General features: G+C 35.5%; 1 protein-coding gene across 1 annotated transcript in view; it reads right to left on the bottom strand.

The window, feature by feature from the left end:
• The window catches only part of LOC145283500 (salivary peroxidase/catechol oxidase-like), a 94,248-nt gene that overhangs the window by 53,097 nt on the left and 18,579 nt on the right, over positions 1–22,572 (bottom strand). The window contains exons 4-6 of the mRNA XM_080132325.1: positions 20,907–21,115; positions 13,246–13,425; positions 8,882–8,966 (exon numbers count right to left, since the gene is read on the bottom strand). Of these exons, the coding sequence (XP_079988451.1) occupies positions 8,882–8,966; positions 13,246–13,425; positions 20,907–21,115 (474 nt within the window). The remainder of the gene's footprint in view (positions 1–8,881; positions 8,967–13,245; positions 13,426–20,906; positions 21,116–22,572) is intronic.

The following is a 22,572-nucleotide window of genomic DNA, read 5'->3' as shown; positions in this document are numbered from 1 at the left end:
AAAAAATAACGGTTTTCTTGGTAGAAACTTTTCGGTATTTCACCTAACATTTTCTTTAATAAAGAAAAAGCATTCATATTTTCTTATATAAAAACAACTTCTGTAAAACAAAAAAAGTGTACTTTCAATTTTGTTAAAAAAGGTTTTCTTGAAAAGGAAAAAAAACAAAGAAACAAAAAACTTTAACCTAACAATTTACGGTAAAAAAAAAAGCAAAAACAAAACTTGAATCGACTAACGTATACGAATCGGACCTTATTGCCAAATAGGCTCCGGCTACAATGTCGTTTTTTTTTCAAGTTAAATTCAACTTTCACAATATCTTTTTATTTTTTTTTTATAATTTCACGATATCTTTTTATTAGTATAAAATTATTAGTTGAAAGCACAGAATAGTTAAAAAACACTCTCCCGTCTAGTATATATATATATATATATATATATATATATATATATATATATATATATATATATATATATATATATATACACTAAGTTATGAAAATATATATAGTAATTAAGCTACGCAGAATATTTGTGGGAGTTGAAAACTCGCCCTTTAACTCAGGAGAGCGACCTAGCTACGTCACTTCCTGTTTCTCATATTTCACCCTCTTTTCTGCTGAACGCTCAAACAGTCAACATGTGACAATCACCGTTCCGGTGGAGCCATAAGCCACCACCGCGTCCTGACTAGCCAGTCAACCGCAAGTAACGTTACTCATCTTTCATGAATTCTATTTCTTCTATCATTCTTTCCTGTATATTTATGCAATAAAATTGCAGTTGTTTCGTTGATATATAACGGTATATTTTCGTCTTCATTATGCGACCTTTTGTCTTTTCAATTCCTCTACCATTAAATACATCCATTCACCATATATACATGGGGACGGGATCGTCTAACACACTGCAGACGTCCTGTCTCCAACAAGTGGTGACCCCGACGTGATATTTCTTCAAATGGTGACCTAACGAACGCTGAACAATCTTCGTTCCCCAAAACTTTTAAAACGTCCTCACTGTCGCAATGAAACATACCGTTATATCGTTAAATAATCAGCGAAATATACTCAAAAAAGAAATAAAACAAAACAAAAAACACAATTTCCAAAAAACAAGGAGAAAAACTTTTTCGTTGCATTTTCAATGTCATGTCTAAACACACATGCGTCAATTATCTATCGTCATTTTTTTTCTTACTACTCGTGGACAACTAATGTAAACAAACCACCCCGAAAGAAAAAAAATCTTTTTTTCGTCGCAGCCAAAATAATAATAGTAGTAATAGTAGTAGTAGTAGTAGTAGTAATAGTAATAATAATAATAATAATAATAATAATAATAATAATAATAAAAAGAGAACAATAAGTTTTATCTATATTCACGCACTTAAAAAATATAGACATTATTATCTTCTTCACATGTTTATGACCAACCGAATTTATTTCAAATACACATCCATATTTGAATTATAACGGACATATTTGTTCCAAAAAGAATATGAATTGCACCATATGTTTTAAATATATTAACGGTTATATGACGTTATAAAAAATATTACTCTCTTTCACAACGCTATGCCCCCCCCTATTGAATTTCCAACGACTTTTTTCGTTTTATTACATCAACGATATATTTTCAAATATTTGTATTGGTGTTTTGTTTTCCTAATTTAATTCATCCAGAGGAAGCCTCGCAATAAAAATGAAACGTTTCTTCCTTTTTTATCTCTCTATCTGGTCGGAATACTATTCCTATTATTCTCATGATATATATATATATATATATATATATATATATATATATATATATATATATATATATATATATATATATTGCGAACTTGTTCAGCATATGTTTATTCTAGATTTAGTTCAAGTTTATGACTGAATTTTATGAAACTGCACAGTAGTTTAGATGTCGATATTGACACGATACACCGAGATAATCTCTCTAATAAACAACAAAAAAACCAGCGAATGTTTACATGTGTAAACTTTGATATTATCTCTTCTATCCTCTTTATAAATCTCTTCTATCTTCTTTATAAATCCCTCTGGAGGGGTAATATAAATTTCACAGTCTACTGGGACATTCAAATAAGCATTTTTTACGTCCATTTGATGGATGTTTAGGTTATATTGTGATGCAACTTGCATTAAAATTCTGATTGTCGTTAGGTTTGTGGTCGGTGAAAACGTAGAAAAGTATTGTTTACCGTAAATCTGAGAGCACCCCTTAGCAACAAATCTTGCTTTGTACTGTTCTACGCCTGATGCTGTACTCTTTTTTGTAAAGCCCCATCTGGTAGAAATAACATGTTTATCTCTTGGGAGAGGCACTACCGTATAGGTATCATTTTCGGTTAAGGCATCTATTTCTTTTTTCATGGCAATTTTCCATTCATCACAATGTTCTGAATTAATTGCTTCGTTGAAGCTTTTTGGCGCATTTTCCATTGAATAGCAATAGTCGATTTGATAATCCTTTATATTGTCGACCACAAAAAAATCGGGTCGTCTTCTATTTCTTTTCGGATATCTTTCGACTTCATCATCATCATCATCATCATCATCATCATCATCATCATCATCATCATCATCATCATCATCATGATGGACACTCTCGTCTCCGTCATTTTTTATTGTTTTCGTTTGTTCTAATTATTTAAGGTAATATAATTTCATCCTCTTCATATGACGGGTTTTCATCTGTAAAATTAAACGTGTCTGTGAATTTTACACACCGGATTCTTTTTATTTTATTTTTTTCGGGGAAAGATATTAAATTGGCTGGACTGTTTTTATCGTATCCAAGAAATATACCTCTGGTGGCTTTAATATTCAATTTACTCTTTTTATCTATCTATGCGAACCAAATATATACATTCTGCTTAAATTTGTTTTTTTTTTACCGTAGAAAGATTCATATGGAGTTTTAGATAGTGTTTTGTTAAAGCGCCTGTTGCGTATATAGGCTGCCGTCATAAGTGCATACGTCCAGAGGTTTTTAGAGAGTTTTGATTCAATGAGTAGGCATCTTGCCATTTCAAAAAGTGTCCGCCACGCACGTTCAGCAGTCCCGTTTTGGTGTGGCGATCTAGGAGCTGATGTTTCATTCCTGATATGATGGTTAATTAGTAAAAGTTCAAAATCTTTATTGGTAAATTCCGTACCGTTGTCAGAGCGAATACACTTGATTTCACCATAGGGGGCCATGTCGGCCAGATATTTCTTAGTTGCTAGCAGGGTATCAGATTTGTTCTTTAAAAGTAAACCATTATTAAACCTGAATGGTCATCTACGAAATTCAACACATATCTATAATGTTCTCTGGCCATCGGTTATACGGGACCGTTTAAGTCACAATCCGCCATTGATAGGATTTTTTTGGCCTTTTTGTCTGGTATCTTGTTTTGATAGTTTGTCATTTTCCCTTGCGTACAGACGTCGTAGTTGAAGGTTTTTGATGTTTGTATTTGCATTCCATCAACTACAGTCGGCAACTTTTTGATATCAGGAATATTGCAGTGTCCAAGAATTTTATGCCATGTCTGTAGATCATGGCAGGCGGTTTTTGATGGGACTACGCTATTTAAATAATATAGTCTTCCATTTTCTTTAATGTCGAATACAGTTCCATTCGGGTATACCAGTTTTGATTTATTGGGGCTAAAGTTTATATTTGCACCTTGTTTTGTGGCAGCTTGTACAGAAAATATATTTTGTTTAAATTTTGGGATTAGAAGAGCGTTTTCTAGAATACAGAAACACAGTTCACCTTTATTGTTCTTTAGCTAGATTTTCGCATTGCCTCTTTTCAAAACGATATCATTGACTCGACTCCCGTCAGCTAGTTCTACAAAAATGATTTTGTGGCTTAAAGTTGGGGTCGTTTCTGTTTTCAGGTTGTGTTTGTAGTACTTTGTGTAGATTATGGATTCGTTGATATCCCAGAAATTTAACTTGCCACAATTCGAATTTTGAATCGGATCCATCGAAATAAAAACGTACGCTGGGCCCATAACCTCTAGAAGTCCTGGGAGGTGACTTGTTTGTAGTAGACAGTTCCACAGAACAAAATATTCTTACCGTGTCGAAATCCGGGAAAAGAACATGTGAAATTGCTCCAGAAAAGGTTTAATATTTATGAAGCAATTCTGGTTTCTGATTGGTTGGTAGCAGAACGTGAATTAATTTGATTCGTCAGTTCTAAGCAGCATCGTTTATAAATAGAATCGTCCGACTGTATGGGATCATACCCCATTACCAGTCCAAAATATTGCAACACTATATAATAAAAATTAATTCATTTTTCCCCTGTATGTTTGACCTTAATAGGATTAAAACTCAAGACATTTCATGCAAATGTAATATGCACAAACTGCAGCACATTATCTGAGGTGTGCTATAAGCCTATTATCTCTACACTTGCTCGATAATCGTACATTCCTATATTTTTTCTGATGCGAGTTCACTGCCAAAACCTGTAAGAATCAATGGAAGTTGTAAAATCTTTTCTCCTTATTTAATTCCTCCTTCCCTGCTCCCCATATACACCGCCGCTTCATAGTTCACGAGGGACTAATACGAACGCACACCGATTTCGTGTTTTGTAGCTGTATACAAAAACTAAAATGCTTCCTATTGCGTGAAACGCACCACGCCTAATTATACATTGCTTATTTACAATTTTCTTCGAAACATTATTACACTAGGAAAAAATAAAACTATTCTCTCCTTTTCTTGGTGATTCTTTTTCTTTTCTTTTTTTTAATTAGCATATTGTGGTAAAAATGGAACGGAAATTGACTTTTCTTTCCCTTTTCAATTCGGTACATTATCACATTACGTAAAACCCATCGTTCACATTACACATGTCAACTTCTATAGGTTTTCAGGTATGCTGACAAGATTAACGGTGTCTATTCCGAAACCAGTTCTTAACATAGGGAACATTCAATTTCAATAAAACAATTTGGTAATGAAAGCAACATTGGCGTTTTATAAAATAGTTTTTTCAGAACAAATAAATCATTGGAAACGTTATTTTGAATTAAAGCAACTCTGAAAGGTCAATAAAAAATTAATTTAAATGATTGTTTTTTCTTTTTTTTTACGGGGAACTGGGTTGTTTATTTATTTATTTTATTTTATTTTTCAAAGGCAATCGTTCTAGAGTTTAAACTTTTCGTTATTCTTTTTTCATGCTTCGGCCATAGTCTAACCAGGACTTGTACAGAAGGTGCGTTAAATAAAATGGCGTCTCCAATTTCGACAATGAAGCGTTATTCTTTGGATTATATTCGTTGGGGGGCAGAATTAAAAAAAAAAATTAAAACGGAGTATTTTTATTAGAAGCTGAGCACTTATTAAAATTATTTTATTGTTGAAATTTTCGCATTTTAGTTACATTTTTTAGTTTGCAATCGCTGATAGCCCACTTCAAAAATTGAACACAAGAATTGTACTCATGCAGAATTTTACCCCCCCCCGATTCTATTTATGGTTAGGGTTCGACCAGCAATCACCGGATTCAATCGAGCGTTGTTTAAATGTTGAAACACTAAATCAACATTTTATTTATTTTTTTGCATAATTAATTAATTAATTAATGATGGAAGTATTTTTTCTGTTTATTTTTCTTAACATCTGTTGGCAAAAAATACTTTTCTCTTGAAAAATATTTTTATAATAAAAATTCCATTTGCAAAAAGAATTTAAAAAAAAAAGTGTAAGTTTTCCTGAAAAAAAAAAACCCAAACCTTTTCCCTAACAATTTATGGTAAAAAAGGAATCTTCTTTTGAGGAAAAAAAATTGCAGAAAATATTAAAAGTAAATAAACAATACAAAATGAAATTTTTCTTGAGGAATGTGTTCACTTTTAACAAACTGAGCCACAGCAATGCGTGGCCGGGTACATCTGTTTTGATCATATAATAGAATTATCAAATATAGTATGCATATACTAAGTTTTAAATAGTAAGAAACAAGTTTTGCATGGCTATATATTTAGGCCCGTATGGTTGTTGATATGTATATCTATGGACACGCACATACATACATACATACATACATACATATGTATATATTTATATATATATACTAGCGGGGAGACACGACGTTATCCGGGATTGAATGAGGACTAACGAATGTTTCACACTTCCATATTTTATCGTCACCGAAATTGATGAAATCGTCCATTTTTCAATCAAATCGAATAATTGCATGCTGTATTTAGGGACGCACCGTGATTTAGAGGGAGGAAGCTTCACATGTTTCCCCGCAGTGACTTAGTCCACAATACATTGAGTTTACATTGCACTGTAGAGAACCTACTCTTGATTTTATAAAATTATTTTATATAATTGCTTGAATTAAAATTTATGGTTCAATTGTACTCTAATCGGAAACATTCATCTCAAACATGCCCCGGTCATATCAAAGAACCTACTGTTGATTTTGCCGGGCTTTTAGCTATAAATCTTCTTAAATGCACTTGTGATGTTAGGCTATTTAAGGCGTTAACTTTAGTCAAAATCATATGTTCTATCGCAATCCACGCATATTCATTACATCTCGAGCTAAATTTAAGTTTAATGTTTTATCTTTTTAGGATCTGGACATAATTTTATTTTTCAAAGTCTTTTCTTAATCCTGTTCGGTACACGATTACCTTTGGCCTCGACTTCAAGTTAAAGAATACTTACTCATCGGGGCAGGGATTTCAAACATATACAGAACCTCCATTGAAATCTTTTTATATTTTCCATGAACTCTGTTGTTGATTCAAATATCTTTTGTATGGAAATATGTCTCCTTTTATGTCATATATGATTTGCTTCATTTTTTGGTTACTATTCCTTCTCCCTAATACATTTTTTCAACCTTAAATTTCTTGACCCCGCCCCCCCCAAAAAAAACAAAAAACAACAAAAAAAATTTGTTCCTGGGTTATAAACTTTAGTCATTTGTTTTTCTTTTTTTATTGTCCCTTCGCCGAAATCAGCAACAATCTATCAAACACAGCGTTTTTCTTACAAACTCTGCGCGCGATAAATGTAACGTCGTATTCGTGTTTGGGGTAATTTTCCGAATATTTCTTTCACTAGTGCTCACGCATTGATTACTCGTCAGTGCTCGTTTGATTGTGTTTATAATATTTCAGCCAGTCCGTTTGATATTGGTTGATATACTGGCATTGTCCCGTGATCAATGGAGAATGATTTACAGAATTCTTTAAATTCAAGCCACTTAGTCAAACTGTCTACAATGACCAAGTAATACGATCCATTTATAGACCCTGCATAATCGATATACAATCGACTCCACGGGACATCTATCTTTGACCACGACTGAATTTTTACCAGCATCTGCTGCCACAATACTTTTCCTTTTCGAGTCGATATTGCGGTAACGATTGGTCTGCTAACAAATATATTTTTTTCCAAGTCTGTTCCTATTCTTCTGATAATATCTTTGTACCCCCCTTTATTATATTACTTAACGAAGCTCTCGTATCATATACTTTTGGGATATAAATGCTGTAGTAATTTACTAATCCCAAGAGAGCCTGGAGTTTAGCAACATTATCAGGTGTGGGCATGCTCTTTATTTTCTTAACCCCTTATTTTGTTTGGTTTGCATTCTTTACTGTTAATGATCTACCTTAAATATTTTATGCTCTTCACAGAAACTCGCATTTTTCAGCACTCAGCTTATTCTTCAATTCGCTGAAATACTGCTCTAATATGCATTATGTGTTGCGTCCCTTAAATATTTTATGTTCTTCAGATAAACTCGTTAAAAAACTATGTCAGAAAAAGAGCGATTTTCCATTCTTTTAGAAATAACTGGATATTAAATATGTCAGTTAAAAGAATGGACAATGCGATTTTATTAATAATGATTAAAAATAGGTTAGATATTGAACAATTAAAATTGGGTATTCTTTGTTTGGCAAAAGTATTTTTGGACAGACACATGTAAAATCCATGTGAAATTTAGTCATGTTGGTTAATACCACATCTCTGACGTCATAAACAAAGGAGATTCTCAATATATTGAGATGGGGTCGAAGTTAGAGAGAGTGTCACATTCACAGCCCGAGAGAGAGAGAGAGAGAGAGAGAGAGAGAGAGAGAGTGGAGCTGATGTCCTTAGAGGCGAAGGTAGAAGAATAGACCATGTAGTCAAAAAGTCTTGAATTCCTGACATCATCAATCGGACGGCTGACGAATAAAGAAATCACCACTTATATTTTGTTTGTCTTCGTGTCGGCATTACAACTGAAAGGTAAATGTGTTCATCATCATCATAAATGAAAATTGTATAACCCCCCTCAATTAATGTGTCCCCTCCTTTGTGTTAACAAGAACTGTATAAATGTCTCAGCTCTATATCATAATATGATAAAAGAATTATCATCACAGTCGTCATGATGTACCAAGCATATAAATGCCTCTCTCTGTTATAAATGTCATTATCATCCCTTGTTTTGAGTCCCTGTTATACATGTCTCCAATATGAATCCCCAACTATTTAACAATATTTCAATCCAAAAGGAAGATGATTTAGTTTAAAAATTGCTTTATGCATGTTATCAGATACTTCGAACATTCTTCACTGTTTTTAACCTGAAGTTGAGCTCCAGAAAAATCCATCCTTGCAAACACTACCCCCGTTTAATTCAGTTAATATATACTGGAGATGATAGAGGATATGCATGGTCTTTCAAACAGTCATTTAATCCAGTCGAAAAATTAGCACATACTCTGGCTTTTCTTTGATATATATATATATATACGGTTGGAGATGAAATTAAGCCAATTTTTCTTGCCTTTTTAACTCAATACAATAAAAAAACATGATATGCTTACCTATTTCTAAGATCAAAAGTCAATTTTTTGCGCACATCTTCTGGAATATCATCAATACAACACGAAATGTCTGAATGTTGAAAACCTGCAATATATATTAATTTAAACACCATTTAATAACGTTTTCATTCAAAGTTCGGTGAAACCATACGAAAATAAAAAAGATTAAAAAAAAAGAAAGTCATGTGTTTATCGTTACATGTAAACACGGACCCACACGTTGTATGCAGAGACAGTCGCAAAGGAACAAAAAAGGAAAGAAATTCCCCTTGACTTTTTCAGTTGAAATAAAAATGGTACTTTCTAAAACAACGCATTGCATCTTGTTTTAAAAGTCTATTAGGTCGCCACGTAATTAACAAAACCCTGCTGTTTCGACACGTGCTTAAAAATCTCTCGCATCCCCACTGACTACACGCATAACTCACACCAGTTGGTGCGTTTTCGGTCCTCGCCACGTGGTGACTGTTTTATCTCCGCTTTTCTTTCCCTTCTCTCCCTCATCTATAACGTCACCTCACGGATTGACTTGGTCATTTGCACACGTGTCATGCTTTGTTACATGTGGTCGGTCATGCATAGTTGGCAAATGACGCAGATAATGATACTCATATGGTATGAATCCCAAAATTCTATTGTTGGCCTTGGTTTCCTCGACAATTTTCTAGTCAGAATTCTTTCTAGAAAGATATCGGGTACTTACAGGGGTGGGGGGAGACCACAAGAAGGTTGCCAATATTTTAAGTGAGAGTGATTTCTGTGGAACGAACTGGATTCGAACATGAAACATTCAAGTCGTCAGTCCGTGTCGTTACCACTAGACCACCGTCACTTCCCATGCAGATGATGAAAAGCTGGAAAGACGTGGCGTCACTGAAATAGGCAATAGACATGATAATTGAATGGGCCTATCACAGTAGTTCAGCACATTTATAAATGATATAAAATAAAAAGCAAGCCTTAAATTAGTATAGAATAACAAATAGTTGTTATCTGATGGTTGTCCTATGCCTTCATGATGACGAATTATCAGGTGCGGGTCTGTTTTTTATTAATTTATTTATTGCGGATGATTATCGTCATCTTTCTTAGATGTTGTTTCACGACGTTTCGTCCAACTATTCATCTGGCCTTCGTCAGGTGGTAACCGTGATGGGATAGGAACTTCGAATCTCCTAATTGCATTTCCTATCCCATCGCGGTTACCACCGGACGAAGGCCAGAGGAATAATTGGCCGAAACGCCGTGAAAGAATAACTAAGAAAAGATGAGGACAATAGTCCGCAATAAATACATTAATAAATAATGCTCATCTCAATAATGAATTCCAATTAAATAATATATATGTCCTTTATTGTTTTAAATTTTATTGGTTTGGTCTTCATTCTTTACTGTTAATGGTCTGCCTTAAATATTTTATGTTCTTCAGATAAAATCGCATTTTCAGCACTCAGCTTGAAACCGGTATTCTTCAATTCTTTGAAATACTGCTATAATATGCATTATGTGTTCCGTCCAATTTTCGCTTTTAATCAAAATATCATCCAAATATGCGACTGCACATTCCATACCAACCAACATTGTGTCTATTATTTACTGGAATATGCTTGGAGCTACCTTCAATTCAAAAGGAAGACGATTCAGTTTAAAAATTGCTTTATGCATGTTTATTGTCAGGTACTTCGAACATTCTTCACTGACTTTAACCTGAAGGTAAGCGCCAGACAAATCCAATTCTAGAACGAGTAGAATATAGTCGGTATATAATGTGAGATAAGACCTCAGGCGTCTTACTGCCAAATATTTAACGGATTTTTAATGGTTTTATTAGAAACTATCAGGGAGATCCGACGTTGCCAGGGATCGAATGATGATCAATGTATGTGACACACCCATATTTTTATTGTCATTGAAATCGAAGAAATAGCCAAATTTTCAATCAAATCGATTGATTGCCTGCTCTAGTTAGGAACCCACCACGATGCAGTTAATAAACACTGTCCTGTGCGATCATGATGATGCGTTGCTGAATATTCTAGACAGAAGAGAATATAATTCTTATATATAGTGTGAGAAAAAGCTCCAAGCGACTTACTGCCAAATATTTAACGATTAATTTTTTAAGAAATTTGTTTAGTCCTTCTCATTGATTACCTAACCTTACCTTACTCTAAATCTAAGCCATTCTCATTGACTGAAAAATAAATATTCTCTTCTATCTAATTTTATTTGAATTCGGAATTTGTTTTTTTTTGTCATTTTTTTATTATCATTAGTTGAACAAAAGTTTAACTCATATCACGCATAATAGACTACACATAATCATATCACGCATAATCATATCACACATAATCATATCACGTATAAATGAGAATTTAATAAATCGTGTATATTAATCCACAGCAGACATCCTCACCGTGATCTCTGAACGTATATACCAATCACTGGACAAAGCGGGGGAAGGCAGAGCGGTAGCTCTAGATATATCTAAGGCTTTTGACAGGGTATGGCATGAGGGTCTCCTCAGTAAAATCAGATCATACGGTATCACTGGTAGAATACTTAACATAATTAAATCCTTCTTAGATAAGAGAAAAATCCAGGTAGTCCTCGACGGTCGCACATCTAAACAATATGATATAAATGCGGGAGTGCCCCAGGGTTATATCCTTGGACCTCTATTGTTCCTGATATTCATAAATGACCTCCCCGACAACATTGCCTCTGAGATGGGTATATATGCTGATGACACTACACTCTATGGCAGACACGACAGGAAGACGAATGAACACATTTCTAAAGAAATGGCAGAAACACTAGAGGAAGACCTCCAATCTGTAGTGGAATGGGGACAAAAGTGGTTGGTCGCGTTCAATGCTGCCAAGACTAAACAAGTTTCATCCAATAATTACAAGAAACCCTCTCTACCACCAATAGCAATGGCCAACGACTCTTTATCTGAGAGTCCATCTTTCAAACTCCTTGGCCTAACGTTCACAGGAAACATGAGTTGGAACAATTACATTGAAGGCATTGCCAGGGCCGCTGCAAGAAAGGTGGGCTCTCTCTACCGTGCTAGAAAACTACTAACACCCGAAAGTATCCTGTACCTCTATAAGGCCACCATTCGCCCATGTATGGAGTATTGCTGCCACATCTGGGCTGGTGCATCTGCTACTAGTCTCTCGCTCCTTGACAAGGTTCAAAAGAGAGTCGCAAATCTGATAGGCCCTGAACTGGCATCTAAGCTTCAGCCTCTGTCCCATCGACGAAATGTTGCATCCCTCTGCCTGTTCTACAAGTATTTTAGTGGTGAATGCTCTGATGAACTGCAATCACTTGTGCCCCCACGACGCGAGCACCCTCGACAAACCCGACAGGCTACTAGATCCCACCCCCACACTGTAGAGGTCCCTAGATGTAAAAGATCTTTTTACTCCAATAGTTTCTTCCCCAGAACCGCAAGACTCTGGAATTCCATTCCAGGTCCCTGCTTCCCCAACAGTACTGACGTGCAGAAGTTCAAGTGTAACGTGAACCGACACCTTGCTGCCCAAATCCCTACATAGTACCCCAGTAGTTGTTGCCCCTGATAGTAGCCCCCTACACCAAAGTGGCAATTTGCCTTGTTTGGGGTGAAAATGTAATAAAAGAAAAAAAAAAAAAAAAATGGAAAGCCACTAAAAATACACACAATCTTCGGATAAAAAAACACAACATGAATCAATGCAGTTATGAATAAAATATAGGTTTTAAACTAATACAGAAAAACTAAAATAAATTTAAACCGGCTTTATAACATTTATATGTTTTTTTTTTACAAGGTGATCACCGTTTATCAAGGCCCGGAAGCCACTCAGGGATAAGGGTTATTGCATGTACAGTACGTTAGTGTGGGGGTTTAATAAAAATGTCTACTTGAGGGGGCGGTTCATCAGGAATTTGTTTACGTTGGACTTGAAGACATCCAGGTTGTAGTCAGGTGGGAAGCAAGCAGACGGAACAGAGTTCCACAGGCGTGCAGTTCTAAGAAAGAAGCTTTGTTCATGGTATCTACGTTTTGATTTAGGCACAGATAAAGAGTGGGGAAAATCTTTGACAGTGGTTTCAGCTAGACGGGTGTTTTTCGTAACAAAAAACAAACAAACAAACAAACAAAAAACAAAGCAAAAAAAAAAAAAAAAAACGAAAAATGAAAGAAAAAAGAAAAAAAAAAGAAACTGGAAAACTTTTTGGTCGTATAATGTCAATCAAATTAAAGAATTCTGTATCCGATCCAAATGTCCCTTGAAGGAGCTATTTTTTCACTTTCCAGCCTTGTATCACTTCTTGTTTCAATGGGAAGGAAATAAATACTAACTTACCTGTATCTACGGGAGTGTTGGTTATATCGTGGTCAATGAACTGACCCCACTGCATGACCATGTGTGACGCAATATGGTGATCTTCACTAATTGAGTCCGGTTCATGGATTGTGGTGCTGACCAAACGGGCACTGGGCAAGAGGTTACCAAAAACGCCTTGATTACGTGGTTTCGAAACGCCTGCAAATTAAACAGTAAACAATTTTTAGCGTGAAACCAAATATAAAAAAAAATATAGAATGAAAAGAAAATTTTATGTAATTGTAAAAGCAGGTATGCAATTGTATGTTTAGGTAAAATGTTGTTAGTTTTAACAAAACAATCATCAATTATCAAGGTCTGTGAGCCATTCGAGGATAATGGTCAAAAAGATCGTCAGTCGAACGATTAACATTGCCGCAAAACGACTGTAAACAAGAGTTAGAGCTAGGGTTAGAGTTAGGACTAGAATAAAGGTTAAAGTTAGGATCAGAATTTGAGTTAGGGTTAGGATTACATTTTGTCACATTCTGAATATATATATATATATATATATATATATATATTTATTCAATTTTCACCCCAAACAAGGCACAGTGCCACTTTGAAGCAGGGGGCTACTATTAGGGAATTAATTAGCGGGGTCATTATGAAGGGAGAAGAGTAGAAAGATGTTTGTTAACATTACACTTGAACTTCTGCATATCATTGCAATTGGGAAAGCAGAATCCCGGAAGGGAGTTCCAAAGACCCGCAGTTCTGGGGAAGAAACTATTGGAGTAAAAGGCTTTCTTGCACCTAGGGATCTCCACTGTAAAGGGATGAGACTTAGTAGCTTGTCGGGTTTGTCGGGGGTAGTTACGTCGGGGAGGTACACGTGTTTGCAGTTCGTCAGAGCATTCACCATTAAAGTATTTGTAGAACAGGCAGAGGGATGCAACATCTCGTCGATGGGACAGAGGTTGAAGCCTAGACGACAGTTCAGGACCTATCAGGTTGGCGACTCTTCTTTGAACCCTGTCCAGGAGCGAGAGACAAGCAGCAGATGCACCAGCCCAGATGTGACAACAGTACTCCATACATGGGCGAATGGTTGCCTTATAGAGGTATAGGATACTGGCAGGCGTAAGTAGTTTTCTCGCACGGTAGAGGGAGCCAACCTTCCTTGCAGCAGCCTTGGCAATGCTCTCAATGTATCTATTCCAGTTCATATTCCCTGTAAACGTTAGGCCGAGGAGTTTAAAAGAAGTACTTTCAGGCAATGTGTTCTTGGCCATTGCTATTGGTGGTAGAGAAGGTTTCTTGTAGTTATTGAAGGAAACAAGCTTAGTCTTAGCAGCATTGAATGAGACCAACCATTTTTGTCCCCATTCCATTACGGATTGGAGGTCATCCTCTAGTGTTTCTGCCATTTTCTTGGATATGTGTTCATTTGTTTTCCCCTCATATCTGTTATAGAGAGTGGTGTCATCGGCAAATATACCCATCTCCGAAACAATATTATCAGGGAGGTCGTTTATGAATATAAGGAACAATAGAGGTCCAAGGATAGACCCCTGAGGCACTCCCGCATTTATGTCATATTGTTTGGATGTACGTCCGTCGAGGACAACTTTGATTTTTCTATTACTTAAGAAGGATTTAATTACGTTATGAATTCTTCCAGTGATTCCATATGATCTAATTTTCCTTAGAAGACCATCGTGCCATACCCTGTCAAAAGCCTTAGATATATCAAGGGCCACCGCTCTACCCTCCCCTGTTTTATCCAATGAACGGTATATACGTTCAGAAACTACAGTTAAGATATCTGCTGTTGAACGGGCTTGCCTGAATCCATATTGTTTGTCAGTCAGGAGTTTAGCAGCTGTTAGGTGCTGGACTAGGACTTGATTTACTAAGGACTCAAATATTTTGGCGAAAAGCGGGAGGAGGCTAATTGGGCGATAATTTAGTGGGGCAGTTCTTTCACCAGAATTCTTGAAGACTGGTACCACAGAGGCGGTTTTCCAGCAGTCGGGAAAACAAGATTCGTTAAGGCATTTATTGTAAAGTTTGGACAGAACTGGAGCAACCTCGGCAGAGCATTTTTTTAATAGCACAGCCGGGATGAGATCTGGTCCACATGCTTTAGAGGTATCTAGGTTTTTTATAATAGCATGTACCTGAGAAGGGGTGATTTTCAAATCGTCAAGTGTGGCGTCTGTTCGCAGAGGAAAATCAGGGAGTGAGTGGTGTACCGAGTTCAGTGTGGAGTTTGAGGCAAACCGACTGGCAAGCAGATTAGCCTTGTCAGTTGCCGTGCAAGCAACCTCATGATTGTTTGTTAGTGGGGGAATAATTGACTGTCCATTATTAACTACGCTGTTGTAGATTTTCCAAAAATCCCGGGTTCCTAATTTCTGTGCTTCGATGCGCTTTCTGGTGGTTTCAGAGTAATCTGACTTAGCTGTCTCTATCACTCTCTTACAATTATTTCTAGCTTCTATAAACTTCTGTTTATTTTAGCTGGACTTATGTCGGTTGAATCTGCGGAACGCATGCTGCCTTTGACAAATGGCAGTTGCACAAGCAGAAGTAAACCATTGGGGGGAGTGGGGCTTGCTATAGTATTTCCGTGCGGGAACATGTGCTTCAATAGCAGTTTTGAACCATTCAGTTGTCTCATTTTCACACTGTTCCGCTGGAAGAGTAAAGATATTTTGCCATGGGGCATCTCTGATGAGCTCCCCGATGGCTTCCCAATCAGCCTTTTTGTAATACCTCGTTGTTTTGAGTAGTGGGTCTTCAGTTTTAGGGCGAGAATTTAGGCTGATTTCTACCATTATCACAGCGTGATCAGCATTCCCGAGTGGGCTGTGGGCATTTGTTGTACAGTCATTGGGAACCGTTGTCCGAAAGAGATCTAGAAGTGAGGCATGTTGATCGTGCTGATCTGGGAAACGTGTCGGAAATGTAACCAATTGAGATAGGGAATGAGATATAGAGAAGCTATATGTGGCGCTACCAGCTACGTCTGTGTGATTTGAGAATCCTAGCCAGTTACTGTGGTGGACATTGAAGTCACCAAATACATGTATTTGTGCCCTAGTATCGAGGGAGAGTGCTATATCTATGCTGTTTGAGACTTTGTTTATTAGGGTACAGTCTTGGTTTGAGGGAGAGCGGTATATATATATATATATATATATATATATATATATATATATATATATATATTAACTTATTAAATAACTAGTTATATTAAATTTTTTTTATTAATTTTTAGTATTTAATTTAGTAGTACTCAATACATGAGTAGAACTATATAGTAAGGTAAGAAAATATATACAGCAATTAAGCTTAACACAAGTTTACGCATTCTAGTCTCATACATAATCGTTGGGTTTAAATGCATGGAATTCGTATTATCAGGCGTTTATGTATATATATATATATATATATATATATATATATATATATATATATATCTATACTCCTATAAATTCGGTCTTCTTTTGTGTGTATCGATATTCATATTAAAAAAAACCCTCTTTTCTATTTATTTAAAAAGAAAATACAATTTTCTTATATCTTGGTTGTGGAATTGCATTCACTAGCAAACGATCTAGCTAATTTGCATATTCTTTTAAACATTCATTTTAATTAATTCCCTATTAGTTGTTTCTGTTTTTTAATGGGATAATCATCTTTAGTTAACTATTACCTGCAATTATATTCATGCAGATATTCTACATAATTTATACTTGCATAATATTTGCGAAAAAAGTTTATAGTAAACACAAAATTGTTTCTATATATATTTATGTATACGTATATATTTTTGTTGAACAAATCTATCTATCTATCTATCTATCTATCTATCTATCTATCTATAAAAGTGAACGTGTCTGTGTGTCTGTTTGTGTGTCTGTGTCTCTGACTGTGTACATTTCCATACGCAATAACTCTGTCAATTTTTAGTCTACAGACTCGAAATTTGATATACAGGGTACTGAGATTTGGAAAAATCTGTGTAATTCATTTTCGGCCAGACATTTGGCTGTTAAGGAGTAAAAGTTCAACGATTTGACCTTTGAGAACTCTATCAAACTCCTCCGACAATTTTGGGTCTAAACACTTGAAATTGTAGATATAGGTTCCTTGGACATGGATCTAACTTAATAACTTGATTTGCGCCCCAAACCATAAATTTTAAGGGGTCATAATAGGGGTCAAAGTTAAAAAAATTGACCGCTTTTTTTTTGGCTCAACATACACATCCAAACATCCGGGCAAGGCCGGGTGTAAATGCTAGTATATCTATAAAAGTGAACGTGTCTGTGTGTGTGTATGTGTGTCTGTCTGTGTACATTTCCATACGCAATAACTTTGTCAATTTTATGCCTCAGACTCGAAATTTGATATACAGGGTACTGAGATTTGGGAAAATCTGTGTAATTCGTTTTCAGACAGAAATTTGGCTGTTAAGGGGTAAAAGTTCAACGATTTGACCTTTAAGAACTCTACCAAACTCCTCCGACAATTTTGGGTCTAAACACTTGAAATTTTAGATATAGGTTCCTTGGACATGGATCTAACTTAATAACTTGATTTGAGCCCAAAATAAATTTTAAGGGGTCATAATAGGGGTCAAAATATAAAAAACGCCGGGCTCAAATGCAAGTATATATATACATATACTAGCAAAAGTACCCGTCGTTGACTGGGTTCAAAAACAGCCTACAGAAAATGGACTCTGATTTATGAAAGTATGATAGGGTTGTAAATTTGGGTTGAATTTGAGGGTATCAAAACCAAAGCAAAATATGATGAAAGTAAATATAAAATAGATAAACCCCATAATTTATTATACCATACCTGTTCACACTGAAACACTTATCACAATATTCTGTGGATCTATATTAAAAAAACTTGTTAAACTTTGTGACATATTTCCTTTCTATGGAGGTCAGGTGCGAACGAACACCCCATAATTTTATTATACCATATTTCTTCAAACTGAAACATAATTATCAAAGTATACTTACGCAGATAGATATGAAAAGTCTTTGTTAAAGTTTGTGCCATATTTCCATGGAGTACAGGCGCTAACGCAGACCCCACAATTTTATTATACCATCCCTATTTAAGTTAAAACATACTTATCAAAGTATTCTAATGAACATCTATATCAAAAACACTTGTAAACGTTTTTCTTTAATTTTAAATTTTTTTATTTCCATACTTTGTGAACCAGGGGCGAACGCAGCCCCCCCCCCCAGTTTTAATGAACCACCGTTCTGCCAGATCAAACATACCTATTCCTGCGTCTCGATACATTTTCTATCATTATATATAATCAGGTTTTTAAAATAGTCAACCATATAGGAGTCTATTCGTGACCAGACACACACACACACACACACACATTCAGCTTTATATATATATATATATATATATATATATATATATATATATATATATATATGTACATTTAGCTAGATAATTAAAATACCACCATACGTATATAAAAAAGCCAGTAACATTAATTCCATACATTCATTTAGGCTGATGATTCCCTACGGAGATTAAACGCAGAAGCCTCTGTGTAGCTTTATTGTAATATATACATGTATTAGGTTTCTCACATATGTTACATTTACATATGATTTCTAAATTAATTCATTAATATATATATAGCCATGTTATATATCATCTTGAAGCGCGTTTTTTATTGAATCGAGTTATTTTTTACCATTCTCAATCTCTTAATTCATTTTTTTAAAGGCTTTTCGACAGCATGGACAAAATTCAAATCCGCACGATTTTCTTGTTCCAATTCGTGATATTAATGATGCGTTTGGCCCAGGAATCACTAATGAACATGTGGCACAACGGTGATTCAAGAAATTTTGCAATGGTGACGAGAGCCTCGAAGATGAAGACGGTCGCGGACATCCATCTGCGGTTGATAACGAACATTTGAAAGCCTTAATTCAAGCCGATCCTCGCAAAAACACACGAGAAGTTTCTGTTGGACTCGAGGTCAACCATTTAACAGTCGTTCGCTATTTAAATCAAATAGAGAAGTAAAAAAGTTGGATAAATTGGTGCCGCATGAATTAAACGATAATAAAAAAATCGTCATTTTGAAGTGTCATCTACGCCCCTTCTGCGCAGCAAAAACAACCCATTTCTCGAGCGGATTGTGACGTGTGATGAAAAGTGGATCTTCTACGACAACCGACGATGTTCGACACAGTGGTTGGTTGCCGAAAACCTCCACAACACTTCCCGAAGCCGAAATTACACAAAATAAAGGTTATGGTGACTGTTTTGTGGTGTGCGGCCGGTCTAAACTATCACAGCTTCTTGAATCCGAGCGAAACGATTACGGCGGAGAAGTACCGCCGATAAATTGACAAAATGCACCAGAAGCTCCAACGTATGTGCCCAAGATTTGTTAATATGAAGGGACCAATTCTCCTTCATGACAACGCTAGCCCGAATGCTGCTCAATTGACCCTTCAGAAACTGAACGAATTGGGCTACGAGACTTTGTCTCATTCGCCATATTCACCAGACCTCTCGCCCACCGATTATCATTTTTTCAAGCATCTCAACAACTTCCTGCGCGAAAAATGATTCAAAAGCCGAAATGATGCCGAATCGGCTTTCAATGACTTCCAGAACTCCGGATTTCTATGCTAATTAGATAAATAACATTGTTTCTCGTTGGCAAAAATGTGTCGATCCTAATGGTTTTTATTTCGAATTATAAAGTTTATTATAAAAGGAGTCATGATCTTTTGAAGTTGAACGTCAAAAAACGACATTATTTTTGCACCAACCTAATATAATCAAAAACTAAACCTTTAACAAAACAAAACTTATCAAGATAAAAAAAAGATCAACACTAATATATATATATATATATATATATATATATATATATATATATATATATATATGCTTCTTCTAGAAAGGTCTCTCTGATTTAAAAAACCATAAAGCGGGAGACCAGTACCCGCATTAAGCTGGTCTGCAGTTTAATTTGTTGCTGGCTATCTTGCTCTTGCTTGTTGCTGGATCTCAACATTTTGAACCGAGAGAGAGACTTAGCTGTCGTACAAAGCTAAGACTCTGTAACATCATCTTTGTATAGATACTCCCTCAGGCATTTGGGCTCATGGATTTTAAATGTCTGAGGGAGTGGCACTCGTCTGACAAGACGTTGCACTCATATGTATATATATATATATATATATATATATATATATTGCAATAAATCCGTATTCCTGTGTGTGTTTGTTCACAATGACGTAAGCATATATAATAGATATGTTATGACGTCTATTTCTTGTTCTCTTTCGGTGGAGGAGAAATCCTTCACGACTGAGACAATTTTTATTTTTGTACCTTTTCTCCACGTTAAAAAAACGACCCTGGTGTCTAACTCTGTCCCGTGGGGAGGCATAGTAAATAGGTACATCATGTCAGACGACATCATATATGACATTGTTATGGGGTCACTTATGACGTAGTATGGGGGGAACATTTCCCGGGCAACTCCGGACAGCTGGCTAGTATATATATATATATATATATATATATATATATATATATATATATATATATGGAGAGAGAGAGAGAGAGAGAAAGAAAGAGAGGGAGAGAGAAAGAGAGGGTAATTTTATTACCATCGTCATAAAAAGGTGAAAGGAATCGTTGCAGGGGAGTGCCAGACTTTCCCCAAATCGGGTTCTGCAAGTTATTACAAGACCCGTCAGCTTTACGGTATTTGGCTCCAGGGTTACAGCGGGGAATACGGAACGGACAAGGAAATTCAGGTTGAGGAATATCACTCAGTTGCGACAGGACACCCAACTCCTTTTTACTCAAACCTAAACTGGAAACAGCAAAAGAAGAGAATAACATTTGTTCAAATAAGCATATTTTATTCAAGAAACATATAAAATATTAGATAGTAATTGAAGTAATTGACTTTTTTTTCAGTTTTTCTTATCATTTTATTCTAGCCAGACCAGCTATATCAGACATTCCAGCCAAGATATCATTGTAAAATTGGAACAGTTTTTTTTAAGTGTAATTGGTTTAGCGGGTTTATTTGTAATTTTTGAAATCATGAGATCTTTCTAAACTTCCAATTTTACTGTTTAACTCAGCATCGTTATGGACACTAACTTCCACTAAAGTTGCTTCTTTCTTCTTTTTGATCTAGATCACCATGTAAGGTTTTCTTGTTGAATAGCTGTAGGAATGGCATAGTTATAAGTGGGTGGTGCATAAGTTATTTCCAACTGTTCTTTCTGGTATATGTTCCCAGGATTTGCTGCTGCATTCAATATTCAACTTTTTTTTGTTATATGCGTATGAGTTATCAGTGACAGTAATTCCATTGTTTGAATGCCTTGGAATCTAAAAATTATAAGAAGGCAGTATTAAAGGATTTCTAGGTACGCAGATGCAAGAATTGCATCGTCATAGTGGATTGTGTATGACTTATTTCCAACTCTTCTGTTTATATACATTCCCAGTTGGGTCATAAAAATCATTTGGGACAATGTGCATTATGTGACCCATCAAAAAGAAATATTATTTCTTGTGTGCATCTTAATACAGCGATTCATCTTTCTTACTTTTGATTGGTTATAAAAGTAACATGTAATCTCACATAAAAAAATCAATCTGGCGATTTTTTTCGAAGTTATCTTCCCAGAGTCCCTTAATCCTCTGTGGTTTTGATGGAGCTGCATTATTATAGTATGCTGAATGCCTTAGTCAAGAATAGTCTGGCGGTGGCCACCTATTTCCAGGTTTCAGAGCATATACAACATCTGGAAACCAATTTTAGTACTGACCAGACTGAACGCCATTTAACTTTGGCAATCTACCCGGGACGGTGTGTTGATTGAAATTAGCTATGACTTATAAAATCACCATTTCTTTTTGACTAGCAAGTACATTTAGGAAACTTTTGTCTGCGTTATTTAAAAGAAAACATTTTTCTATTCAAATCGATTTCATAGATTACACACTATATCCGACCGGATATTTTATTTTGTTAGCAAAACTTTCAATGCTTAAATAGGAAATCGTTGACACAGCCAGACCAAATTTATTGTTGCTATAATCAATCTACAGTGCATAATCAATATAAATTATATTTGTGAATTGTTTGGATGGGGGAATAGTTAAAAACGAATAGCTGGATAGCTCTTTTTGCTTTATGGTAAAATTTAATACGAGGGTCGTTTCAAAAGTCTTTTAACTTAACTCCAGAATTTGTTTTTCTATATAGTCACTACCATGCTCAGTGCACTTTTGCAAGGAATTCATTGACGC

The sequence above is a fragment of the Euprymna scolopes genome, chromosome 8 (assembly GCF_053919585.1).
Source record: "Euprymna scolopes isolate OS-2025 chromosome 8, ASM5391958v1, whole genome shotgun sequence".
NCBI lineage: Eukaryota > Metazoa > Mollusca > Cephalopoda > Sepiida > Sepiolidae > Euprymna > Euprymna scolopes.
Note: the sequence above shows the minus strand (reverse complement) of the source record. Positions and strands in the feature narration are given on the sequence as shown.